Source organism: Hypanus sabinus, unplaced genomic scaffold (assembly GCF_030144855.1).
Source record: "Hypanus sabinus isolate sHypSab1 unplaced genomic scaffold, sHypSab1.hap1 scaffold_559, whole genome shotgun sequence".
In the NCBI taxonomy this organism is placed as follows: Eukaryota; Metazoa; Chordata; class Chondrichthyes; order Myliobatiformes; family Dasyatidae; genus Hypanus; species Hypanus sabinus.
Window position 1 is genome coordinate 1 of NW_026781420.1, and position 27,994 is coordinate 27,994.

At 51.5% G+C, this 27,994-nt stretch overlaps 1 protein-coding gene across 1 annotated transcript in view; it reads right to left on the bottom strand.

Annotated features, from left to right (window-relative positions):
* Positions 1-6,317: 6,317 nt before the first annotated feature.
* LOC132389412 (sodium/potassium-transporting ATPase subunit beta-2-like) overlaps positions 6,318-27,994 on the bottom strand; it is a gene marked incomplete at its 3' end in the record, with an annotated part of 31,282 nt that continues 9,605 nt past the window's right edge. Inside the window, exons 2-6 of the mRNA XM_059961936.1 lie at positions 23,774-23,902; positions 18,892-18,996; positions 15,873-16,078; positions 11,470-11,526; positions 6,318-6,413 (exon numbers count right to left, since the gene is read on the bottom strand). Coding sequence (XP_059817919.1) covers positions 6,318-6,413; positions 11,470-11,526; positions 15,873-16,078; positions 18,892-18,996; positions 23,774-23,902 — 593 coding nt within the window. The remainder of the gene's footprint in view (positions 6,414-11,469; positions 11,527-15,872; positions 16,079-18,891; positions 18,997-23,773; positions 23,903-27,994) is intronic.

Consider the following 27,994-nt stretch of genomic DNA (forward strand, 5'->3'; position numbering starts at 1 on the left):
ACTGATCTCCCCGGCCCCTAAACCCCTCCCCATCACTGTGTCCCTCTCCAGTCCTGGAAACCCTCCACATCACTGATCTCCCCGGCCCCTAAACCCCTCCCCATCACTGATCTCCCCCGGCCCCTAAAACCCCCTCCCTATCACTGTGTCCCTCTCCTGTCCTGAAAACCCTCCACATCACTGATCCTCCCCGGCCCCCTAAACCCCTCCCCATCACTGATCTCCCCCGGCCCCTAAACCCCTCCCCATCACTGTGTCCCTCTCCAGTCCTGAAAACCCTCCACATCACTGATCTCCCCGGCCCCTAAACCCCTCCCCATCACTGTGTCCCTCTCCAGTCCTGAAAACCCTCCCCATCACTGATCTCCCTGGCCCCTAAACCCCTCCCCATCACTGATCTCCTCCGGCCCCTAAACCCCTCCCCATCACTGTGTACCTCTCCAGTCCTGAAAACCCTCCACATCACTGATCTCCCTGGCCCCTAAACCCCTCCCCATCACTGATCTCCCCCGGCCCCTAAACCCCTCCCCATCACTGTGTCCCTCTCCAATCCTGAAAACCCTCCACATCACTGATCTCCCCGGCCCCTAAACCCCTCCCCATCACTGTGTCCCTCTCCAGTCCTGAAAACCCTCCCCATCACTGATCTCCCCCGGCCCCTAAACCTCTCCACATCACTGATCTCCCCGGCCCCTAAACCCCTCCCCATCACTGTGTCCCTCTCCAGTCCTGAAAACCCTCCACATCACTGATCTCCCCGGCGCCTAAACCCTTCCCCATCACTGTGTCCCTCTCCAGTCCTGAAAACCCACCCCATCACTGATCTCCCCGGCCCCTAAACCCCTCCCCATCACTGATCTCCCCCGGCCCCTAAACCCCTCCCCATCACTGATCTCCCCCGGCCCCTAAACCCCTCCCCATCGCTGTGTCCCTCTCCAGTCCTGAAAACCCTCCCCATCACTGATCTCCCCGGCCCCTAAACCCCTCCCCATCACTGATCTCCCCGGCCCCTAAACCCCTCCCCATCACTGATCTCCCCCGGCACCTAAACCCCTCCCCATCACTGATCTCCCCCGGCCCCTAAACCCCTCCCCATCGCTGTGTCCCTCTCCAGTCCTGAAAACCCTCCCCATCACTGATCTCCCCGGCCCCTAAACCTCTCCCCATCACTGATCTCCCCGGCCCCTAAACCCCTCCCCATCACTGATCTCCCCCGGCCCCTAAACCCCTCCCCATCACTGATCTCCCCCGGCCCCTAAAACCCTCCGCATCACTGATCTCCCCCGGCCCCTAAACCCCTCCCCATCACTGATCTCCCCCGGCCCCTAAACCCCTCCCCATCGCTGTGTCCCTCTCCAGTCCTGAAAACCCTCCCCATCACTGATCTCCCCCGGCCCCTAAACCCCTCCCCATCACTGATCTCCCCCGGCCCCTAAACCCCTCCCCATCACTGATCTCCCCGGCCGCTAAACCCTTCCCATCACTGATCTCCCCCGGCCCCTAAACCCCTCCCCATCACTGATCTCCCCGGCCGCTAAACCCCTCCCCATCACTGATCTCCCCCGGCCCCTAAACCCCTCCCCATCACTGATCTCCCCCGGCCCCTAAACCCCTCCCCATCACTGATCTCCCCCGGCCCCTAAACCCCTCCCCATCACTGATCTCCCCCGGCCCCTAAACCCCTCCCCATCACTGATCTCCCCCGGCCCCTAAACCCCTCCCCATCACTGATCTCCCCCAGCCCCTAAACCCCTCCCCATCACTGATCTCCCCGGCCGCTAAACCCCTCCCCATCACTGATCTCCCCCGGCCCCTAAACCCCTCCCCATCACTGATCTCCCCCGGCCCCTAAACCCCTCCCCATCACTGATCTCCCCCAGCCCCTAAACCCCTCCCCATCACTGATCTCCCCCAGCCCCAAAACCCCTCCCCATCATTGATCTCCCCCGGCCCCTAAACCCCTCCCCATCACTGTGTCCCACTCCAGTCCCCACACCCCTCATCCTCTGTGTACCCTTCCAGCTAGCCCCCAGTCCCTAACCCCTCCCCATCTCTGTGACCACCCCATCCCCAGTCCCTAATCCCTCCCAGTCTCTGTGACCACACACACCCAGCCCCTAATCCTCCCAGTCTCTGTGACCACCCCATCCCCAGTCCCTAGCCCCTCCCAGTCTCTGTGACCACACACACCCAGCCCCTAATCCCTCCCAGTCTCTGTGACCACCCCATCCCCAGTCCCTAGCCCCTCCCAGTCTCTGTGACCACACACACCCCCGGTCCCTAATCCCTCCCAGTCTCTGTGACCACCCCATCCCCAGTCCCTAGCCCCTCCCAGTCTCTGTGACCACACACACCCAGCCCCTAATCCCTCCCAGTCTCTGTGACCACCCCATCCCCGGTCCCTAACCCCTCCCAGTCTCTGTGACCACCCCATCCCCAGTCCCTAGCCCCTCCCAGTCTCTGTGACCACACACACCCCCGGTCCCTAATCCCTCCCAGTCTCTGTGACCACCCCATCCCCAGTCCCTAGCCCCTCCCAGTCTCTGTGACCACACACACCCAGTCCCTAATCCCTCCCAGTCTCTGTGACCACCCCATCCCCAGTCCCTAGCCCCTCCCAGTCTCTGTGACCACACACACCCAGCCCCTAACCCCTCCCAGTCTCTGTGACCACACACACCCAGTCCCTAATCCCTCCCAGTCTCTGTGACCACCCCATCCCCGGTCCCTAACCCCTCCCAGTCTCTGTGACCACACACACCCAGTCCCTAATCCCTCCCAGTCTCTGTGACCACCCCATCCCCGGTCCCTAACCCCTCCCAGTCTCTGTGACCACACACACCTAGTCCCTAATCCCTCCCAGTCTCTGTAACCACCCCATCCCCAGTCCCTAACCCCTCCCAGTCTCTGTGACCACACACACCCAGTCCCTAATCCCTCCCCGTCTCTGTGACCACCCACAACCAGTCCCTAACCCCTCCCAGTCTCTGTGACCACACACAGCCCCGGTCCCTAATCCCTCCCAGTCTCTGTGACCACCCCATCCCCAGTCCCTAACCCCTCCCAGTCTCTGTGACCACACACACCCAGCCCCTAATCCCTCCCAGTCTCTGTGACCACCCCATCCCCAGTCCCTAACCCCTCCCAGTCTCTGTGACCACACACACCCAGTCCCTAATCCCTTCCCGTCTCTGTGACCACCCACACCCAGTCCCTAACCCCTCCCAGTCTCTGTGACCACACACACCCCCGGTCCCTAATCCCTCCCAGTCTCTGTGACCACCCCATCCCCAGTCCCTAGCCCCTCCCAGTCTCTGTGACCACACACACCCAGCCCCTAATCCCTCCCAGTCTCTGTGACCACCCCATCCCCAGTCCCTAATCCCTCCCAGTCTCTGTGACCACCCCATACCCAGTCCCTAACCCCTCCCAGTCTCTGTGACCACACACACCCAGTCCCTAATCCCTCCCCGTCTCTGTGACCACCCACACCCAGTCCCTAACCCCTCCCAGTCTCTGTGACCACACACACCCCCGGTCCCTAATCCCTCCCAGTCTCTGTGACCACCCCATCCCCAGTCCCTAGCCCCTCCCAGTCTCTGTGACCACACACACCCAGCCCCTAATCCCTCCCAGTCTCTGTGACCACCCCATCCCCAGTCCCTAACCCCTCCCAGTCTCTGTGACCACACACAGCCAGTCCCTAATCCCTCCCCGTCTCTGTGACCACCCACACCCAGTCCCTAACCCCTCCCAGTCTCTGTGACCACACACACCCCCGGTCCCTAATCCCTCCCAGTCTCTGTGACCACCCCATCCCCAGTCCCTAGCCCCTCCCAGTCTCTGTGACCACACACACCCAGCCCCTAATCCCTCCCAGTCTCTGTGACCACCCCATCCCCAGTCCCTAACCCCTCCCAGTCTCTGTGACCACACACACCCAGCCCCTAATCCCTCCCAGTCTCTGTGACTACCCCATCCCCAGTCCCTAACCCCTCCCAGTCTCTGTGACCACACACACCCAGCCCCTAATCCCTCCCAGTCTCTGTGACCACCCCATCCCCGGTCCCTAACCCCTCCCAGTCTCTGTGACCACACACACCCAGCCCCTAATCCCTCCCAGTCTCTGTGACCACCCCATCCCCGGTTCCTAACCCCTCCCAGTCTCTGTGACTACACACACCCAGTCCCTAATCCCTCCCCATCTCTGTGACTACCCCATCCCCAGTCCCTAACCCCTCCCAGTCTCTGTGACCACACACACCCAGCCCCTAATCCCTCCCAGTCTCTGTGACCACCCCATCCCCGGTCCCTAACCCCTCCCAGTCTCTGTGACCACACACACCCAGTCCCTAATCCCTCCCCGTCTCTGTGACAACCCCATCCCCAGTCCCTAACCCCTCCCAGTCTCTGTGACCACACACACCCAGCCCCTAATCCCTCCCAGTCTCTGTGACCACCCCATCCCCGGTCCCTAACCCCTCCCAGTCTCTGTGACCACACACACCCAGCCCCTAATCCCTCCCAGTCTCTGTGACCACACACACCCAGCCCCTAATCCCTCCCAGTCTCTGTGACCACCCCATCCCCGGTCCCTAACCCCTCCCAGTCTCTGTGACCACACACACCCAGCCCCTAATCCCTCCCAGTCTCTGTGACCACCCCATCCCCAGTCCCTAACCCCTCCCAGTCTCTGTGACCACACACACCCAGCCCCTAATCCCTCCCAGTCTCTGTGACCACACACACCCAGCCCCTAATCCCTCCCAGTCTCTGTGACCACCCCATCCCCAGTCCCTAACCCCTCCCAGTCTCTGTGACTACACACACCCAGCCCCTAATCCCTCCCCGTCTCTGTGACCACCCACACCCAGTCCCTAACCCCTCCCAGTCTCTGTGACCACACACACCCAGCCCCTAATCCCTCCCAGTCTCTGTGACCACCCCATCCCCGGTCCCTAACCCCTCCCAGTCTCTGTGACCACACACACCCAGCCCCTAATCCCTCCCAGTCTCTGTGACCACCCCATCCCCGGTTCCTAACCCCTCCCAGTCTCTGTGACCACCCACACCCAGTCCCTAATCCCTTCCCGTCTCTGTGACCACCCACACCCAGTCCCTAACCCCTCCCAGTCTCTGTGACCACACACACCCCCGGTCCCTAATCCCTCCCAGTCTCTGTGACCACCCCATCCCCAGTCCCTAGCCCCTCCCAGTCTCTGTGACCACACACACCCAGCCCCTAATCCCTCCCAGTCTCTGTGACCACCCCATCCCCAGTCCCTAACCCCTCCCAGTCTCTGTGACCACACACACCCAGCCCCTAATCCCTCCCAGTCTCTGTGACCACCCCATCCCTGGTCCCTAACCCCTCCCTATCTCTGTGACCACCCACACCCAGTCCCTAACCCCTCCCTGTCTCTGTGACCACCCCATCCCCAGTCCCTAGCCCCTCCCAGTCTCTGTGACCACACACACCCAGCCCCTAATCCCTCCCAGTCTCTGTGACCACCCCATCCCCGGTTCCTAACCCCTCCCAGTCTCTGTGACCACACACACCCAGTCCCTAATCCCTTCCCGTCTCTGTGACCACCCACACCCAGTCCCTAACCCCTCCCAGTCTCTGTGACCACACACACCCAGTCCCTAATCCCTTCCCGTCTCTGTGACCACCCACACCCAGTCCCTAACCCCTCCCAGTCTCTGTGACCACACACACCCCCGGTCCCTAATCCCTCCCAGTCTCTGTGACCACCCCATCCCCAGTCCCTAGCCCCTCCCAGTCTCTGTGACCACACACACCCAGTCCCTAATCCCTCCCAGTCTCTGTGACCACCCCATCCCCGGTTCCTAACCCCTCCCAGTCTCTGTGACCACACACACCCAGTCTCTAATCCCTCCCAGTCTCTGTGACCACACACACCCAGTCCCTAATCCCTCCCAGTCTCTGTGACCACCCCATCCCCAGTCCCTAACCCCTCCCAGTCTCTGTGACCACACACACCCAGCCCCTAATCCCTCCCAGTCTCTGTGACCACACACACCCAGCCTCTAATCCCTCCCAGTCTCTGTGACCACACACACCCAGTCCCTAACCCCTCCCAGTCTCTGTGACCACCCACACCCAGTCCCTAACCCCTCCCTGTCTCTGTGACCACACACCCCAAGCCCCTAACCCCTCCCCATCTCTGGATTCCCCCCCTCCCCCTCCCCCCAGCCCATAACTCTTCTTGTCTCTATATGACCGTCCGGCCCCTGACTGTGACTGACACAGAGTGAAATCTCTAGAGTATACAGGCCAAGATATTTTTACTCACGTGTGCCTTTTTCCCATAATACGGGAAGTACATGAGGTCCAGCGTTCCATTGGGAGGGAAGTACCACAGCTCATGAACTTTATCCACATCTTTGGTCTGGATGGAAAGAGACAAAAAGCAAAGATTGCTAGATCACCAGCAATGTTTGAGCTGTATGCTGGTGGGAGAAGGCTCAAAACACTGCATTATAGGTGCTGGGAGACACGAGAAGGTGGGTCACACATCTCTGTCTCCATCTCCCAGAGTGGACCCCGTTCTTTCTTCGGCACTGCTGCCATTAGGGAACACAATGGTCAGTAAGCTCACAGAGAGAGCAGAGAGCACAGTGATCATCACCAGACTGCCCGTGACAGTGAAATTAGTCCAGGGGAAAGAGGCTGGATACTGGAGACATGCCCTGGGGTTCCAGGCCTCCAAGTGTAAGTCTGTGTCTGTGTCAGTCTGTGTGTCTGCCTGGGGTTTGAGGACAGTGTGTGTCTGTGTCGGTCTGTGTGTCTGCCTGGGGTTCGCAGACAGTGTGTGCCTGTGTCGGTCTGTGTGTCTGCCTGGGGTTCGCGGACAGTGTGTGTCTGTGTCGGTCTGTGTGTCTGCCTGGGGTTCGCGGACAGTGTGTGCCTGTGTCGGTCTGTGCGTCTGCCTGGGGTTCGCGGACAGTGTGTGTCTGTGTCGGTCTGTGTGTCTGCCTGGGGTTCGAGGACAGTGTGTGTCTGTGTCGGTCTGTGTGTCTGCCTGGGGTTCGCGGACAGTGTGTGCCTGTGTCGGTCTGTGTGTCTGCCTGGGGTTTGAGGACAGTGTGTTCCTATGTCGGTCTGTGTGTCTGCCTGGGGTTTGAGGACAGTGTGTGTCTGTGTCGGTCTGTGTGTCTGCCTGGGGTTTGAGGACAGTGTGTGTCTGTGTCGGTCTGTGCGTCTGCCTGGGGTTCGCAGACAGTGTGTGTCTGTGTCGGTCTGTGTGTCTGCCTGGGGTTTGAGGACAGTGTGTTCCTGTGTCGGTCTGTGTGTCTGCCTGGGGTTCGAGGACAGTGTGTGTCTGTGTCGGTCTGTGCGTCTGCCTGAGGTTCGCGGACAGTGTGTGCCTGTGTCGGTCTGTGCGTCTGCCTGGGGTTCGAGGACAGTGTGTGCCTGTGTCGGTCTGTGTGTCTGCCTGGGGTTCGAGGACAGTGTGTGTCTGTGTCGGTCTGTGTGTCTGCCTGGGGTTCGAGGACAGTGTGTGTCTGTGTCGGTCTGTGTGTCTGCCTGGGGTTCGAGGACAGTGTGTGCCTGTGTCGGTCTGTGTGTCTGCCTGGGGTTCGAGGACAGTGTGTGCCTGTGTCGGTCTGTGTGTCTGCCTGGGGTTCGAGGACAGTGTGTGTCTGTGTCGGTCTGTGTGTCTGCCTGGGGTTCGAGGACAGTGTGTGTCTGTGTCGGTCTGTGTGTCTGCCTGGGGTTCGAGGACAGTGTGTGTCTGTGTCGGTCTGTGTGTCTGCCTGGGGTTTGAGGACAGTGTGTGTCTGTGTGTCTGCCTGGGGTTTGAGGACAGTGTGTTCCTGTGTCGGTCTGTGCGTCTGCCTGGGGTTCGAGGACAGTGTGTGTCTGTGTCGGTCTGTGTGTCTGCCTGGGGTGTGAGGACAGTGTGTGTCTGTGTCGGTCTGTGTGTCTGCCTGGGGTTCGAGGACAGTGTGTGCCTGTGTCGGTCTGTGTGTCTGCCTGGGGTTCGCGGACAGTGTGTGTCTGTGTCGGTCTGTGTGTCTGCCTGGGGTTCGCGGACAGTGTGTGTCTGTGTCGGTCTGTGTGTCTGCCTGGGGTTCGCGGACAGTGTGTTCCTGTGTCGGTCTGTTTGTCTTTCTGGGGTTCGTGGACAGTGTGTGCCTGTGTCGGTCTGTGTGTCTGCCTGGGGTTCGAGGACAGTGTGTGTCTGTGTCGGTCTGTGTGTCTGCCTGGGGTTCGCGGACAGTGTGTGCCTGTGTCGGTCTGTGTGTCTGCCTGGGGTTTGAGGACAGTGTGTGTCTGTGTCGGTCTGTGCGTCTGCCTGGGGTTCGCGGACAGTGTGTGTCTGTGTCGGTCTGTGTGTCTGCCTGGGGTTCGCGGACAGTGTGTGTCTGTGTCGGTCTGTGTGTCTGCCTGGGGTTCGCGGACAGTGTGTGCCTGTGTCGGTCTGTGTGTCTGCCTGGGGTTTGAGGACAGTGTGTGTCTGTGTCGGTCTGTTCGTCTGCCTGGGGTTCGCGGACAGTGTGTGTCTGTGTCGGTCTGTGTGTCTGCCTGGGGTTCGCGGACAGTGTGTGTCTGTGTCGGTCTGTGTGTCTGCCTGGGGTTCGCGGACAGTGTGTGTCTGTGTCGGTCTGTGTGTCTGCCTGGGGTTCGAGGACAGTGTGTGTCTGTGTCGGTCTGTGTGTCTGCCTGGGGTTCGAGGACAGTGTGTGTCTGTGTCGGTCTGTGTGTCTGCCTGGGGTTCGCGGACAGTGTGTGTCTGTGTCGGTCTGTGTGTCTGCCTGGGGTTCGAGGACAGTGTGTGTCTGTGTCGGTCTGTGTGTCTGCCTGGGGTTCGCGGACAGTGTGTGTCTGTGTCGGTCTGTGTGTCTGCCTGGGGTTCGCGGACAGTGTGTGTCTGTGTCGGTCTGTGTGTCTGCCTGGGGTTCGCGGACAGTGTGTGTCTGTGTTGGTCTGTGTGTTTGCCTGGGGTTCGTGGACAGTGTGTGCCTGTGTCGGTCTGTGTGTCTGCCTGGGGTTCGAGGACAGTGTGTGTCTGTGTCGGTCTGTGCGTCTGCCTGAGGTTCGAGGACAGTGTGTGTCTGTGTCGGTCTGTGCGTCTGCCTGGGGTTCGAGGACAGTGTGTGTCTGTGTCGGTCTGTGTGTCTGCCTGGGGTTCGAGGATAGTGTGTGCCTGTGTCGGTCTGTGTGTCTGCCTGGGGTTCGAGGACAGTGTGTGTCTGTGTCGGTCTGTGTGTCTGCCTGGGGTTCGAGGACAGTGTGTGCCTGTGTCGGTCTGTGCGTCTGCCTGGGGTTCGCGGACAGTGTGTGTCTGTGTCGGTCTGTGCGTCTGCCTGGGGTTCGAGGACAGTGTGTGTCTGTGTTGGTCTGTGCGTCTGCCTGGGGTTTGCAGACAGTGTGTGTCTGTGTCGGTCTGTGTGTCTGCCTGGGGTTTGAGGACAGTGTGTGTCTGTGTCGGTCTGTGTCTGCCTGGGGTTCGCGGACAGTGTGTGCCTGTGTCGGTCTGTGTGTCTGCCTGGGGTTCGCGGACAGTGTGTGCCTGTGTCGGTCTGTGTGTCTGCCTGGGGTTCGCGGACAGTGTGTGCCTGTGTCGATCTGTGCGTCTGCCTGGGGTTTGCGGACAGTGTGTGTCTGTGTCGGTCTGTGTGTCTGCCTGGGGTTCGAGGACAGTGTGTGTCTGTGTCGGTCTGTGTGTCTGCCTGGGGTTCGAGGACAGTGTGTGTCTGTGTCGGTCTGTGTGTCTGCCTGGGGTTCGCGGACAGTGTGTGTCTGTGTCGGTCTGTGTGTCTGCCTGGGGTTCGAGGACAGTGTGTGCCCGTGTCGGTCTGTGTGTCTGCCTGGGGTTCGCGGACAGTGTGTGTCTGTGTCGGTCTGTGTGTCTGCCTGGGGTTCGAGGACAGTGTGTGCCTGTGTCGGTCTGTGTGTCTGCCTGGGGTTCGCGGACAGTGTGTGCCTGTGGCAGTCTGTGTGTCTGCCTGGGGTTCGCGGACAGTGTGTGCCTGTGGCAGTGTGTGTCTGCCTGGGGTTTGAGGACAGTGTGTGCCTGTGTCGGTCTGTGTGTCTGCCTGGGGTTCGCGGACAGTGTGTGTCTGTGTCGGTCTGTGTGTCTGCCTGGGGTTCGCGGACAGTGTGTGCCTGTGTCGGTCTGTGTGTCTGCCTTGGGTTTGAGGACAGTGTGTGCCTGTGTCGGTTTGTGTGTCTGCCTTGGGTTTGAGGACAGTGTGTGCCTGTGTCGGTCTGTGTGTCTGCCTGGGGTTCGAGGACAGTGTGTGTCTGTGTCGGTCTGTGTGTCTGTCCTGGGGTTCGAGGACAGTGTGTGTCTGTGTCGGTCTGTGCATCTGTCCTGGGGTTGTGTGTGTGTGTGTGTGTGTGTGTGTGTGTGTGTGTGTGTTCGTTCGAGGATAGTCTGTGTTGGTGCCTTTGTCTCTGCCCTGGGGTTCGAGGACAGTGTGTGTCTGTGTGTGAGAGGGAGGAAAGAGGTTGTGTCCGGTGTCAATCTGCCGAGCGTTGTGCGTCAACTATCTTGGCGTTGGAAAGCACACATCCTATGGACTCACTTGACAACTGGTGTTCTATCAATCTAGCCATCCATCTATTTATTTATGGATTGATTGATTGTATTTGCAGCTTGTCTTTGTCTTGTATTAGTTTGTCTTTGTAAGTATGTAGTTTTCATTGATTCTTTTGGACTTTATCTTCTGTGAATGGCCACAAGTAAATGAATTGCAGGTTTAGTACATACCAACATATAGATGGTATAATTTTATAATAAGTTGATTTTGAACTGTGAACTTTGAATGTGAAGCGACACTTGCGGGCTGCCCTCAGCATATCTTTAGGGTGTGCTGGTTGTTCACACAAATGCCACATTCCACTGTACGTTTCAATGTACATGTGATAAATACAACTGAATCTGATCAGGTGGGGTAGGACTCCTGTGGAATATGACCGTTCACCTGACAGAGTGGAAGTGTCTCCTCACATTCTGCGCATTACTCCCCGGCACTCTCCCTGGGGCAACAAACCTGTGTTCACTTTGTGGGAATATTTGTAAAGCGGACTTGATGGGCTGAACGGCTTAATTCTGCTCCTATGTCTTATGGTCTTATTAATTCAGCTGCGATGTCTCTCTCACACACATGCACACACACACACTCGGGGCTTCTGGGTGGTAACCAGGCGGCCCCTCCCACACCCCCCAGCCCCAAGGACAAACAGCACTTGCAGTACAGAGCTCAGGCTTATCTGATCTACGGAGCAAGCCAGTCAAAGCTCCCACTAGCTATGGTTCCTCATGGAAACCATGATGGCATCTCACCCTTTCCTTCTGGCGAGGCTTTGCCTCCTGTAGTAGTCCAGTGCGGTGCGTGGGAGGAGGTGGGAATGAAACAACAGGAGATTAAGCAGCTTTGATGTGGTGAAACCAGGGTCGATGCAACAGTGCAGAGGGTCGTCAAGCCACTCACCTTTCCAGAGCAGGAGACATACGGAGTCACGGCTTCCCCAGGGAGGAATCCGATGATCTATAAGGAGAAAGAAACATGAGCTACCATTCTGACGAGTCTTCACTCTGTCTCTCTTCCCCCACCCCTCCACAGATCTGACCATCCCACCAAATTTCTACCGATATATCACAGAGAGCATCTTGACTGGTTGCATTGCCGTCTGGTATGGAAGGGCCACTGAACAGGAGTGAGAAAAAGCTGCAGAGGCTGTGGGCTCAGCCAGCTCCATCATGGGCACGAGCCTTCAAAAGGCAGTATCCGTCATCAAGGACCCTCACCACTCAGGACATGCCCTCTTCTCATTGTTACCATCAGAGAGGCAACATTTTGTTAGGAACAGCTTCCTGCCCTCCCCCATCAGATTTATGAATGGACAAGAACCACCCATCAACACTATTTTTGGTCTCTTTTGGCACTACTTATTTAATTTAAATTTTGTACATACTGTATATTTCTTATTGCAATCTATAGTTTGATGTATTGCACTGTACTGCTGCCTTGAATTCTGTCCACGTCCTAATTTTCCAGTGACACCCCCTCGTTCAGTCTTCCCCCACACCCACTTGCAGAACCAGGTTGAACATCACTGATGCATGCCATGAAATTTGTTGTTTTGCAGCAGCAGTACTCTACAATGCATAAATTACAATATGAAATGCACATCAAGAACAATTAAACAGTACAAAAAGAGTGAGATTGTGTATGTGGTGGCAGAGTGGACATAGGTATCTACTAAATGAGCTGGAAAGTGTTCCTCCCTTCTGCTAGCCTTGGGTAAGGTGCAGCACCTGTTTAACTCCTCCCCCACTATCCCCCCACCCCGACCAGGGTCACATGAAGCCATGGGAGCAGGTGGTGGACAGCTGGTGTGAGCAGCCGGTGCAGATCACAAGTCCTGGTTATGCGACCACGGACGCCAGGGAGACAATGGCTGGGGTCTCCTGTCTTATAAAGACACTGCCCAGAAGAAGGCAATGGCAAGTTTACCAGGAACAATCATAATTCTGGAAAGACCACAATCTCCCACGTCATACATGGCACATAATGAATGAACGAGTCTTCATGGGTTCGTATTTCATTCAAAATTTGACGACAGATGAGAAGAAGCTGCTCTTAAAATGCTGAGATGTCACCTAAAAAGTGAGGTGGGTTGGAACTTCTGAGGGAGGCAAAGCTCTGGGAGTTCTCTACCTCTGGAGTTGTGAAGGCTAGATCTTTGGGGGGGGGGGGTTAAAGAGGGAGTGGTGCAGCTGGGTCAGGAACTTGACAAGTGGAAGAGCAGCAAAGCTGACTTGAGAGTCTTAGCGTCTCTTCCTGCACTTGTTTCATTACATTCTTTTCTATAATTAATAGAAACATAGAAAACCTACGGCACAATACAGGCATTTCAGCCCTGTGAAAAAGCCTCTGACTATCCACATGATCAACGCCTCTCATCATTTTATACACCTCTGTCTGGTCACCTCTCATTCTCCGTCGCTCCAAGGAGAAATGGCCGAGTTCTCTCAAACTATTCTCATAAGGCATGCTCCCCAATCTAGGCAACATCCTTGTAAATCTCCTTTCTATGGAGTATGACATCAGTGGCAGAGCGGAGGGCGCTGAGTAGGCTACAGTCAATCATGGAAAACCCTGAACATCCTCTGCACAGCACCATCCAGAGACAGAGAAGCAGCTTCAGCGGCAGGTTGCTGTCAATGCAATGCTCCTCAGACAGGATGAAGAGATCATTACTCCCCAACTCCTGATGTCATACTCCTTTCTAAAACACTTTCTATGGCTTCCACATCCTTCCTGTAGTGAGGTGACCAGAACTGAGCACAGTACTCCAAGTGGGGTCTGACCAGGGTCCTATATAGCTGCAACATTACCTCTCGGCTCCTAAATTCAATTCTACAATTGATGAAGGCCAATACACCATATGCCTTCTTAACCACTAAGTCAACCTGCGCAGCTGCTTTGAGTGTCCTATGGACTCAGACCCCAAGATCCCTCTGATCCTCCACACTGCCAAGAGTCTTACCATTAATACTATATTCTGCCATCATATTTGACTGACCAAAATTAATCACCTCACACTTATCTGGGTTGAACTCCATCTGCCAATTCTCAGCCCAGTTCTGCATCCTATCAATCTCCCGCTGTAACCTCTGACAGACCTCCACACTATCCACAACACCTCCAACTTTTGTGTCATCTTCAAACTTACTAACCCATCCCTCCACTTCCTCATCCAGGTCATTTATAAAGATCATGAAGAGTAAGGGTCCCAAAACAGATCCCTTAAGACACCCCACTGGTCACCGACCTCCATGCAGAATATGACCCATCTACAACCACTCTTTGCCTTCCGTGGGCAAGCCAGTTCTGGATCCACAAAGCAATGTCCCCTTGGATCCAGTGCTTCCTTACTTTCTCAATAAGCCTTGCATGGGGTACCTTATCAAATGCTTTGCTGAAATCCATATACACTACATCTACTGCTCTTCCTTCATCAATGTGTTTAGTCACATCCTCAAAAAATTCAATCAGACTTGTAAGGCACGACCTGCCCTTGACAAAGCCATGCTGACTACTCTTAATCATATTATACCTCTCCAAATGGTGATCAATCCTGCCTCTCAGGATCTTCTCTATCAACTTACCAACCACTGAGGTAAGACTCATTGGTCTATAATTTCCTAGGCTATCTCTACTCCCTTTCTTGAATAAAGGAACAACATCCACAACTCTCCAATCCTCTGGAACCTCTCCCGTCCCCACTGATGATGCAAAGATCATCACCAGAGGCTCAGCAATCTCCTCCCTCGCCTCCCACAGTAGCCTGGGTACATTTCATCCAGTCCTGGCGACTTATCCAACTCGATGCTTTCCAAAAGCTCCAGCACATTGTTTTTCTTAATATCTACATGCTCAAGCTTTTCAGTCTGCTGAAAGTCATTGCTACAATCACCAAGATCCTTTTCCATAGTGAATACTGAAGTAAAGTATTCATTAAGTACCTCCAGTTCCATACACACTGGCTCTCCCTCCGGGCTCTTCCTTCTTAAGCTCCTTCCTGTTATCCTTATAATCTTCTAGATCTCTAACATTACCTAGCTCTCTAAACCTTTTGTAAGCTTTTCTTTTCTTCTTGACTAGATTTATTACAGCCTTTGTACACCACAGTTCCTGTACCCTACTATAACTTCCCTGTCTCATTGGAATGTACCTATACAGAACTCCACACAAATATCCCCTGAATATTTGCCACATTTCTTCCGTACTTTTCCCTGAGAACATTCATTTCCATTTTAAGCCTCCAATTTCCTGTCTGATAGCGTCATAATTCCCCTTACTCCAATTAAATGCTTTTCTAACTTGTCTGTATTGTAAAGGAGATAGAATTATGATCACTATCTCTAAAATGCTCTCCCACTGAGAGATCTGACACCTGACCAGGTTCATTTCCCAATACCAAATCAAGTACAGCCTCTCCTCTTGCAGGCTTATCTACATATTGTGCCAAGAAGCCTTCCTGAACACACCTAACAAACTCCACCCCATCTAAACCCCTTTACTATTTTCCCTTGCTTCAGGGCATCCCAATTTTTGCTGCCATGCGGGAGGCATTAGGCCCACCCTATCCATGCCTTTCCCTCTAATACACACACATAAGTTTTTCAGCAGCTGTTTGAATCTTCTGTCTTTACCCCATGGGCCAGTTACCTGACCCTGTACCTCGATGATATGTGCGAAGGGACTGAGGACCCTGGGGATTCCATGCAGAATGCCCCAGACGTTGTGATCGAATCCAGGTCCCTGGGGCAGTGAGGCAATGGTTCAATCTGCTGTGCCACTGACTCACGTGGCCATGAGCGATAGCCAAGCTGTGCACAACTAGCACCTGCTTTGAGATGTTGGTTTCTGACTCCAAGACACCATACCTGTACTGGAACAGCAATGGTTTGTCTTTCTCTGACATTGAATCTAGTGGACTATCTGGTGGGTGAGTCTAGGAGTTTGAGGGGCTAGGGAGTCTAGGGAGGAGAAGCCTTCTCCTCCTCCCATGATGCAGGCTAGAGGGGTTGAATGGCTTCCTCCTCCTCGGGCGAGAGGGACGAACGATTACAGACACTTCCTCAGGCTAGAGGGGACAAACAGCCTTCCCCTCCTTGGGCTAGAGGGGACAAATGATTGCATATTCTTGTTCCTGAGAGACGAACTAGACGAACTGATTGATCTTGTCCTCCTGTTCCTATGAGGAAGGATGGAGGTTTGAATGATCTCCTCCTCAGGATCTAGTTCTCCTACCCGTCACACCAGAGGGGTGGACCGATCTCCTCTTCCCACGGTGCAGGATTACAAATGGCAGTCTGACCCACCTTGTTCATCTTGACGAGAATGCATGGCCGACCCTCACTGTAGCCGTAGGTGCGGTCCCCGAGGCCCGAGCATGGACCCAGCATGGTGCGGTTGAACTGGCAGGCTCGCTTGGGCGTGTTCCGCACATATCCACTGTCCTCCTGCAGGTAGTAGGTTCCAGACTTGCAGCGGTCATTAGTGGAGACTTGCACACTGTCATTGTAGGCTGAAAGTTTCAGACTAAAGATTAGCTCTCTCTGTCCCATTAGGGGTGGCATGGTAGCATGTGTTTAGTGCATTACCTTTACAGACTCTGCCAGTATGGAGTTTGTACACTCTCCCTGCAACTGGGTGCTTTGAGTTCCTCCCACATTCCAAGGACGTATGGGTTATTGTTAGCAAGGGCGTGCAATGTAGCTAACCATTAAACTAACGTGCCAAAATAATGTTCTGTGAGACCAGGACGAGAAAGGTTCCAGTTTGTATCTGTTATGCTTTGTGACTACGAAACACTAAATTAATTATAAGGTTGCACCAGAGTCTGCGAGGTGCACGCTACATGGTAGTGTGATTCTGTATGCAATTCCTATACTCTTACATTACCTTTTAATTATTTAAAAGAACAGGCACATGGCCAAGCGGTTAAGGCATTGGTCTAGTGATCTGAAGGTTGCTAGTTCGAGCCTCAGCTAAGGCAGCGTGTTGTGTCCTTGAGCAAGGCACTTAACCACACATTGCCCTATGACATCACCAGTGCTAAGTATGGGTCCTAGTGCCCTTCCCTTGGACAACAGCGGTGTCATTGAGAGGGGAGGGCTTGCAGCATGGACAGCTGCCATCTTCCATACAACCCTGCCCAGGCCTGAGTCCTGGAAACCTTCCAACGTGCAAATCCATGGTCTCTCAAGACTAATGGATGCCTATTACTATTAAATGAACGGGAGTGCTTGATGAAACAACATACAACAAGATTACTCAAATATTATTGAAATATTAAATACCTAACGGTATCAACCCTCGTACTGTGCTCACCACAATCTCTGCTGATTTGATTCAACATATTTCACTGCACATATGACAAATAAAACTAATCTTTAAACTCTTAATCTATTTACTGTTGCAGAGCTACTGGGAATCTTTCAAGGTCTGTGGATGTTCAGGTTATTGAGGGCAGCAGATGTTCAGGGTTTTGAGCGACTGGTTGGGAAATTGCGCTTGGAGCTGGGGTGATGGAGATGACTGCAGAAGGGTCTCTGACATGGTGAGTGTTAGTGGGACACCTGTCTTTTTGTTCATGATGAGGGACTCAGCGAAGACCCATGCAGGCATAGCAGTCTGGTGGTCAAGGCTGGAGGGTCCACAGGTAAAATCTACCTCCCATCCCAAGCCCAACAGCACGCGATAGTGCTGCTCAGATCAACTCTGCCAAACAGAACATTGTCCAGTCTCTTTAAAGGTCAGCTTTATTTCTCATGTGAACGTAGTGAAACGTGTCCTTTGCATCAACAACCTACACAGCCCAGGGATGTACCGGTGGCAGGCCAGTGTTGCTATGTTTCTGACACCAATGTAGCATGCCCACAGTTTTAAACCCTGACCCATACATCTCAGGGGTGTGGGAAGGAATCGGAGGAGACCCGCACAGACACACGGGAGCATACAAACTCCTTACAAACAGCAGCAGGAATTGAACTCCGATCGCAGCCACTGTAAAGTGTTACTCTAACTGCTACACTACCATACTGCCACAGGTGGGCTGCCCCACTTCCGACTGGGCACAGAGAAGATTTAGTAGGATGCTGCCTAGATTCGACGGCAAGGGGAGGTTGGACAAACTAGGGTAACACATAATCAGCTGGAGGAACTCAGCAGGCCAGGCAGCATCTGTGGGGGTGAAATTTGATGCAGAGTCTCGACTTGAAACGTTGACAGCTCCTTTCCTCCCACTGATGCTGCTCGAACCCCCGAGTTGCTCCAGCAGACTGTGTGTTAGTCCAGATTCCAGCGTCAGCCGTCTCCTGTGTCTAATGAGAGCAAAGTGCTCTCTGGAGCAGTGGAGGTCGAGGGGAGACGTGGCAGAGGTTTACAAGAGGCATACATAATTAGAGGTGTGTATCTAAGGTGAGAGGGGGGATGTTCAAGGAGCTATGCCAGGCATGTGCTTTTGTTAAAAAACACCGAGTGGAGGATGCCTCTTGGGGGGGGGGGGGGGTGGTGGAGGAGACAGATATAACAGTCTCAGGCACACGAATGGAGAGATATGGACTTTGTGAAGGCAGAAGGGATTAGTGTAATCCCCAGGATGCTGCCTGGATTACAGGGCACGTGCTGTAACGTGAGGTCAGAAAGACTTGCGTTGTTTCTCTAGAATAGCGGAGGCTGAGGGGAGATCTGATACAGGTTTATAAGATTATGAGAAGCACGGATCGAGTAAACAGCCAGTATCTTTTTCCCAGAGTTGAAATGTCTAATAGCAGAGAGCACGTATTCAAGCTGAGTTCGCAAGAAATAGACGGGACAAGTTGTTTCTGTTTTGTCTTGTATTTTTTTTAAACAGAGTGTTGGGAGCTTGGAGGTGTTTAGATAGGCACAGGAATGGAGGGCATTGGGTTGGTAGAAGGAAGTAGTCTAGTTTGGCATTTGATTACTACGTAATAAGCACGAAAACATCTGCAGATTCTGGAAATCCAGCGCAACACAGAAAATGCTGGAGGAACTCAGCAGGCCAGGCAGCATTTATGGAAGTGAATAAACTGTTGACATTTTGGGCTGAAACCCTCCTTCGGTACTGAAGAGGAAGGGGGATAATGCCAGAATATAAAGGTGGGGGGGGGGAGGAGGAGGATAGCTAGGCAAAGCCAGGCCGGTTGGAAAGCTGAAGTGCTGGAGAGGAAGGAACCTGATAGGAGAGGAGAGGGGGTCACCTATGTGAGAGTAGTTTCACGTAGGGACAGTTTCCATAGTATATACTACGTTCTGGTCACTGGAGCTCAAAACGATGAGCTAGTGCCACTGACAGGTTTTTCCAGGTGTACTCACAGTCCAGGTAAGCGTTGAGTGCGTTAACATACATCTGCCAAGTAGCTCTCTGCGACACGTTGAAACCCACCACCAGGCTTTCAGCTGTGGGCCGGATCATCACACCTAGGGATGGAGAAGGAGAGGGGCATTCTTCCACCAGCATTGTCAGCAGCCTGCACCCCAACACTCCCCACACCACCCACCCCATCACCCGTACATGCCTGGTGTAGGGGCAAATGGGAAAGAGCGCCACAGTTGGAGTGCAACCCATTGGGGTGCACCAATGTACATCTTGTACACCAGGAGAATGGCCAAAGCAGATCTTCCCAAAGACTGTCTAGGTGTGGTTTGTATACATCTCTGTGTGTGACCAAACAAATTCAAAGCAACATTCACTTTTGATTACAGAATGAAACACATACTTTGATGGCCATGTGTGAGTTACATGTTGAGTGTTGTGCACTTTTGTCTGGAGGAACATTGTTTTCTTTGGCATTATACATGTAAACACTTTAACGACAATAAACTTAAACTTGAAACTTAGTCATTATGTAGTTTAGTTAACTGTAAATCTACATACGACTCTCAGAGCTGTATATTGTGACATATATTTACTTTGATCATAAAATTTACTTTGAACATAGAACATAGAAAGTTACAGATACTTCAGCCCGAGATGTTGTGCCAACCTTTTAACCTACTCCAAGATCAATCTCACCCTTCCCTCCCACATAATCCCCCATTTTTCTATCATCCATGAGCCTGTCTAAGCGTTTCTTAAATGCCCCAAATGTAGCTGTCTCTACCATCACCTTCAACAGGGCATTCCACACACTCAGCACTCTGTGTACAAAACCTTCCTCTGACATCCCCTCTAAATCCTCCAATCACCTTGAAATTATTCCCTCTTGTACTAGCCATTTCCAACCTGGGAAAATGTTTTTGGCTATCCACTTGATCTATGCCTCTGATCTTGTACACCTCTATTGAGTCACCTCTCATCCTCCTTCACTACAAAGAAAAAAACCCTAGCTAGCTCAATCTTTACTCATAAACTATACTCTCAAATCCAGGCTGCATCCTTGTTGATCTCCTCTGCACCCTCTCTAAAGCTTCCACATCTTTCCTATAATGAGGCGACCAGAACTCCAAGTGTGGGTTAGCAAGGGTCTGATAGAGCGGCAACATTACCTCACAGTTCCCTAATCAATCCCCTAATGAAGGCCAGCATACCATACACCTTCTTAACCACCCTGACAACTTTGAGGGACCTATGTACATGTGCCCCAAGTTCCCTCTGCTGTGAGTCCTGCCATTAGCACTGTTCTCTGTCTTCAAATTTGACCCTCCAAAGTGAATCATTGCAGAATAACATACTTATTGGTAAATGTAACTTTACCCTCATGACTTAGGGAAATGGGAGTCTCTGGGAACACTCTTGCAGACAGCGTGAGCGTGCAGACTCCACACAGAGGTCAGGACCGGACCCAGATCTCTGGAGCTGTGCATCAGCAACTCTACCCTCTCCACCATTGTGCAGACTCAGAATTGGCTAGGAGATGGACCATCACTGAGAGAGCCACAGAACACCTCCATTTTCTACCATTCAGGTGCCTATCAAAGTGTCTCTTACATGCCCCTAATGTCTCTGCCTCTACCACCACCCCTGGCAGTGCGTTCCACACACCCACCACTCTCTGTGTAAAAAAACCTGCCTCTTACATGCCCCCCTACACTTTCCTGCAATCACCTTAAAATTATGCCCCCTCACATTAGCTATTTGCACCTTGGGAAAAGTCTGGCTGTCCACTCGATCTGTGCCTCTTATCATCTTGTACATCTCTATCAAATCACCTCTCTTCCTCCTTCGCTCCAAAGAGAAAAGCCCTAACTTGCTCAACTTTCCCTCTTAAGACATGTTTTCCTGGTGAATCTCCTCGGTACCCTCTCAAAAGCTTCCACATCCTTCCTATAAAGAGGCAAATAGAACTAACCTCAATACTCCAAGTAAGGTCCAAGCAGAGCTTTATAGAGCAGCAACATTACCTCGCAGCTCTTGAACTCGGTCCCCTGACTAATGAAGGCCAGTACAGAAGCCTTCCTAAGCACCCTATCAAAGTTGTCCATTGATCTCATTCCATTTGCCTGTATTTGTCTCCTAGTTCTCTAAACCTCATTGATCCCTGTATCTGTCCTTGAAATGCTGCATCTCTACCACTTCCTCTGGCAGTTCATTCCGTTCATCTAGCGAGGACAACCAGTGAGGCCAGTACCAAAGGACATCCCTTTAAGCTGTGTGGAGGGAAGTATAGAGATGTTGGAGGTAGGATTTGTGCACAGTGAGTGGCGGAGCGCCCTACCGGGGGTGGTGGTAGAGGGATATTTAAGAATCACTATCTGTAGAAAACCCCCACCTTCTTATTCTGGCTTTCTCCCCCTTCCACTCCCATCCTAATGAAGGAACTCGGCCCAGAGCATCAACCATTAATTCTCCTGCATAGATGCTGCCTAACCTGCTGAATTCCTCCAGCATTTGCTCTGGATTTCCAGCATCTGCAGAATCTAGAGGAAGAAGTACAGTTGACGTTTCAGGCCAAGACCCTTCGTCCTGTGTGGAGAAAGTTGCCCCTCATCTCCATTTTTGCAAGTTGGCCTAGATCCCCTCATATAACCTCCTCTCTGCCCTCACTGCCCCAACAGCCTCTTACACATGATACATTTCACCCCACCTTCTCTGGGGGAGGTGGGAGAGATCCGGAATTCACACTACAAGAAGGATGACACAAGCCACTTTCAGTCTAGAAGGTGGCCAAGACCCTCCATCTAAAACTTTGCACATTCAGGTTACAGATGGAGTGCTGGGAGGGGGTGTGATAGACCAGGCAATATTCTTTGACCAGCACAGAATCAAGTTTATTATCTCTGACATACGTTATGAAATATATATACATCAGTTAGTTAGGGCAGCTTTTTATTTGGGATGACTCTTAAAGAATAAAATCTAATTGAGAAAAGAGAGGGATTTCTGTCATTTATTTGGGACAGGGAACTAATTTCTAACTAGCCATTAGACTCTACACCACTCCCAGAATGATGTTTTTAAATAGCATCAGTTGTGTATGCCTGTGTTCAAAAAGCAGTGATTTTTTGTCACTGATGGTTGGCAAGAAATAAACAGTAAGACAATTCAGGACCGTTTATTTCACTGCAATTTCAAACATTCATGCTTGAAAATGCCAGAAACAACCAGAAGTGAAGATGAAATGATTTTACTACAACAAGTTAGGAACTGCAAAGAATTTGAAGGTATTGTCAATCATCTTGAATGTTACAATGAAAGTGAAGATTTATTGGATTCAACTGTCAACAGGATTGTATGAAGGTACCAGGTTTTCCCACCGACTTTTTTCATTTACAGTCAAAAGAATGTTATTTGTATGAATTCCTCCATCAATAAGTACTAGGAACTAATATACAGTTTTAGAGTACTGTGGTAGTATTGGTAATGTTCTTATTTGTTCTGTATTTCAGTTAAATGCATCATTTGTTACTCAGTTTGTTTTAATCTTTATAACCATTTCCATGAAACTTCAGGTAATGGGGTAGCTGCTCGATTGAGCCAAAGTGTATCCAGTTAAACAAAATCTATTACATATATATATAATATTTGCACTCTTTTTGGTAGCTCCCTTCTCACAACTGCCATCAGGAAGAAGGTACAGAAGCCTCAGTCATCAGGCTTTTGAACCAAAGGGGATAACTTCATTGTAATGTTCCCACAACCAATGGACTCACTTTCAAGGACTCTTCACCTCATGTTCTCCATATTTATTGCTTATTTCTTTATTATTATTTTTTCTTTTTGTATTTGCAGAGTTTGGTGTCTTTTACACACTGGTTGGTGCAGTTTTTTGCAAACACAAGGAAATCTGCAGATGTTGGAAATTCAAGCAACACACACAAAATGCTGGTGGAATGCAGCAGGCCAGGCAGCATCTATAGGGAGAAGTACAGTCAACGTTTTGGGCTGAGACGCTTCATCAGGACTTCTTCCTATAGATGTTGCCTGGCCTGCTGCGTTCCACCAGCATTTTGTGTGTGTTGCAGTTTTTCCATTGATTCTACTATGGTTATTATTCTATGGATTTATTGAGTATGCTCACAAGAAAATGTAACTCAGTGTTGTACACATACTTTAATAATAACTTTACTTTGAACATACTATTATGTATTTAAATGTGTAGAGCAGTAAGAATATTGAGGTAGTGTACGGAGTACAGGAGCTGGGATGTTACATTGAACTTGTATGAAGTGCTGGAGAGGGCAAATTTGGGGTATTGTCGCAGTTCTGGTCACCCACCCACGGGAAGGACAGCTGCAAGGTTCAGAGAAAGTTCTCGAGGATCTGAGTTACAGGGAAAGGTTGAACAGGTTAGGACTTTATTCCTGGAGTGTAGGAGAATGAGGAGAAATTTGATAGAGGTCTGCAAAATTATGAGCGGTAGGAAGGGTAAATACAAGCTGGCTTTTTCCACTGAAGTTAGGCAAATCTAAAACTAGGGGACATAGGTTAAGGGAGAAAAGTAAAAGGTAAAATGTTTAAGGGGAACCTGAGGTGGAGAGAGTGTGGAACAAGCTGCCAGCAGAAGTGGGGGAAGCTGGTTTGATTGTAAAATTTAAGAGAAGTTTGGATAGGTACATTGTTAGGAAGGGCTTGAGGGGATATGGTCCAGGGATAGATGGGACTAGGCAAAAGACCACATCAGCGAGATTAGATGGGCTGAAGGGCCTGCACAACTCTATGATTGTCAGTGTAATCAATGCCAGATTCAACAAGCAGAGCGGATAATGTTGGGGGATGGACTAGAAGGTGGGCGGGGGATAGGGGTTTGCCTCTTACCTGGGTTAGTGATTCTGTCCTGGTATTTGGGAGCATACTCGTTCACAGTCTGCAGCATCACCCACATGGTCAGGCTGAAGAGACCTGTCAGGGTGGTGTAGAACACCAGGTAGAACAACAGGATGAGGGCTGTGGGAAAGAACAGATCAGGGCTGACGACAGGCTGTGATCAGGAGGGCGGGCAGCATTCACAGAGTGAGGTAGCAGTCAATGTTTCAGCTTGACGCCCGTCACCAAGATCGACATAAAGCTTCTCAAAGTGAACCCTGACTTCCCTCTGCAGATGCTGCTTCACCTGGGTGAGTGGCTTTGATGTGTTTGTCTTACTTAGAGATCCAGCAATTAACCTGTGCTGGCCAACTACACCCAATGACCAATTAACTGACCAGCATAACACTTTACGTCGCCAGTTCCTGCTGCTGTCTGTAAGGAATTTGTACACTCTCCCCGACTGCACGGGTTTCCTCCAGATGCTCCAGTTCCCTCCCACATTCCAAAGACGCACATTTTAGGGTTGGAAAGTTACGACTTGCGACTGCCATCCCCACACAACCTCAGACTGTGTTGGTCATTGACACAAAGGATAATACTTCACCGTATGTTTCAATGTACGTGTGACAAATGAAGCTCATCGTTAATCTTTAACCCGTGCATCTTTGGGGGAGTAGCTGGCCACTGTAAGTTATTCTGAGTGTGTTGGTGAGACATAGACTCTGGTGGTGGGGGGGGGGGGACATTCATGGGAATGTGGGAAGAACAGAACTGGATTAGTGTAGGATAGGTGTAGATTAATGTATGATAGCTGGGAATGGACTCTTTTAGAACAGTACAACACAACAGTCCATCTCTCCTCTCCCACCCACCTTCCCACTCACCTGGTCTCACTTATCACCTGCCAGCTCCTTCCCTCCCCCCCACCTTCTAATTCTAGCTTCTACGCCCTTCTTTCCAGTCCTGATGAAGGGTCCCAGCCTGAAATGCTGAGTTTCTCCTGCACTTTATCCACTCGTTTCACACAATTTCTGAACATGCTTTTCCTGTGAATGCAGCTTATCTGATCCTATGGCTCTGTGATACTGTTGCAAATAAGTTTTTCATTCCACCTGTGCATACATGGATTCATGTGGATAACAATTAACTCGACTTTGATTTGGATGAATAAAACGGAGAGAGGCTGTGAAGGGGAGCAGGAAGATGGGTTTTGCTCCGGTAGGGAGAAACCGAACTGGAGTGGAGTGCAGTGGAGATTCTGAGTAACTGGGCCAACGTTGGGGAGAATTCTTTCTGTCACCGAAAGCTGATGAAATTTGGGCTGAGGTCCTGGCTTTGGTCTAACTTGCACAGGTGAGGGGAAGGTAGTGCTGAGGAATCCAGGAGACAGCAGAAGGACATAGACAGATAGGAGAATGGACAACAACTAGGAAATGGAATACAATACAGGGGTGTGTATGGTCATATTGAGTTGGTGGCGAGGAAGGCAAATGCAACGTTAGACTATAAAAGCAAGGTTGTGACGTTGAGGTTTTATAAGACATTGGTGAGAGTAGTCAGCAGCTTTTGGTTCCTTATCAAAGAAGTACATGCTGGCATTGGAGAGGGTCGTTCACAAGAATGATTCCTGGAATGAAAGGGTTAATGTATGAGGAGTGTTTGATGGTTCTGGCCCTGTAGTTAGTGGAGCTTGGAAGAATGAGGGGGATCTCATTGAGACGTATCCAATAGAGTGCATGTGGAAGAGGATATTTTCAATAGTAAAGAAGTGCTGGACCGGAGGGCACAGCCTCAGAAAAGTAGGGTGACCCTTTAGAATGGAGATGAGGATGAATCCGCAGAGTTAGAGGCAGTTCTGAGCAGAAATTAGTGACAGTTTTAAATAGTGGTACCTGTCTGCTGACCAGGAAATGGCTTGGGTTATTAGTAACTTAACAAGGGCCAATAAAAAGTGTTAAGATATAAGCGGAGCGGCCATTGTTGGACTGGGCCAGTGTTAGAGCGCTCAGGGTTTAGCTCAACAGGCTTCAGTGAGAACAGACAGAGACTAAGGGTGCGAAATCTTTTGAAGTAATTTATTTGATTGTAGAACTTTAGCTTGAGAAGTTAGAGGTTTATCAAGTATAGGCAGGATGGTAGTTCAGGCAGTGGAATGCTCCTCCTGTGAGATGTGGGATTACATAATGGTCTCCCTGATGACTACACCTACAGGAAGTGCACATGATTTCAACTCCTGACTGACAGGGTGAAGGAACTGGAGTTGGGTGTACTCTGGACCATCTGGGGGCTGAAAACCTCAGACGAAACATTTACTGAGGTGGTCACACCCAGAGTGTAGGCTTCATATACTAGATGGGTGACCACCTGGGGAAGTAAGGGGAGTGAGCAGTCAGTGCAGGGCTCCCCTGTGGCCATTCTCTCTGCTGAGTGAATAACCTACAAGATGCAGCAGCAGGAGCCAAACCAGTGGCTCTGTGGCTCAGCAGGGAAGGGCAAGTCAAGCAGAGTGATAGTGATAGGAGTTTCAATAGTTAGAGGAACAGACAGGGGGGTCTGTGGCCCAAGAGATAGAGGCCAGGATCATGTGTTGCCTTCTAGGCACAAGGATTCAGGACAACTCAGAGCAATTCTTAAACGGGAAGGTGAGCAACCAGAGTTCACGGTGCACATTGGCACCAATGAAATAGGTAGAATTTGGGAAAAGGTCCTGCACAGTGAGTGAGGTAAGGGCTGAAGAGTAGGACTTGTATGGTCGTAGGCTATGGATTACTCCTAGTACCACATGCTAGTCGGGGCAGGAATAGGACGTTAGTACAGATGAATGAATACCTGAAGACCTGTTGCAGGGGCAGGGGTTTGTGGATTATTCTAAATTTTTCTGGGGTGACCCGTACAAGAGGGATGGGTTGCACCCAAATTGAAGGGAGCTCAGTCCACTGTTGTTCACTCTGCTGACCCACGACTGTGCTGCAACACACAGCTCGAACCACATCAAGTTCACCAATGACACAACCGTGGTGGGACTCATCAGCAAGAACGACGAGTCAGCTTACAGAGAGGAGGTGCAGCGGCTAATGGACTGGCGCAGAGCCAACAACCTGTCTCTTAATGTGAACAAAACAAAAGAGATGGTTGTTGGCTTCAGGAGGGCACAGAGCAACCACTCCCCGCTGAACATCGACGGCTCCTCAGTAGAGATCATTAAGAGCACCAAATTTCTTGGTGTTCACCTGGTGGAGAATCTCACCTGGTCCCTCAACACCAGCTCCATAGCAAAGAAAGCCCAGCAGCGTCACTACTTTCTGTGAAGGCTGAGGAAAGTCCATCTCCCACTCCCCCATCCTCATCACATTCTACAGAGGTTGTATCGAGAGCATCCTGAGCAGCTGCATCACTGCCTGGTTCGGAAATTGCACCATCTCGGATCGCAAGACCCTTCAGCGGATAGTGAGGTCAGCTGAGAAGATCATCGGGGTCTCTCTTCCCGCCATCACGGACATTTACACTAAACGCTGCATCCGCAAAGCAAACAGCATTATGAAGGACCCCACGCACCCCTCATACAAACTCTTTTCTATCCGGCCGTCTGGGAAAAAACATTCTGGCTCTCATGACCAGACTATGTAACAGTTTCTTCCCCGAAGCTATCAGACTCCTCAATACCCAGAGCCTGGACTGACACCTTACTGCCCTTTTGTCCTGTTTATTATTTATTGTAATGCCTGCACTGTTTTTGTGCACTTTATGCAGTCCTGTGTAGGTCTGCAGTCTAGTGTAACTTTCTCTGTGTTGTTTTTTGCGTAGTTTAGTCTAGTTTTTGTACTGTGTCATGTAACACCTTGGTCCTGAAAAACGTTGTCTCATTTTCACTGTGTACTGTACCAGCAGTTATGGTCGAAATGACAATAAAAGTGACTCGACAATATCCAGCTATGAGGTTCCCTTGTGTTACTTAGGAGGGTTTAAACTAGTTTTTTGGGGGATGGGAACCAGAGCACGAGGTCAGGCAGAGGACAGAACTCAAGAAGGGAATTAGGAAAGCCAGGAGGGGCCATGAAACATCCTTAGCAAGAAGGATTAAAGAGGATTCTACACATACATCAAGAGCAAGTAGATAACTAGGGAGAGGGTAGGATCACTCAAGGAAGGGGGGGGACAGTCGTTTTGATGCAGAGAATGTGAGTGAGGACCTTAATGAGTACTTTACATAGGCATTTACCAAGGAAAAGG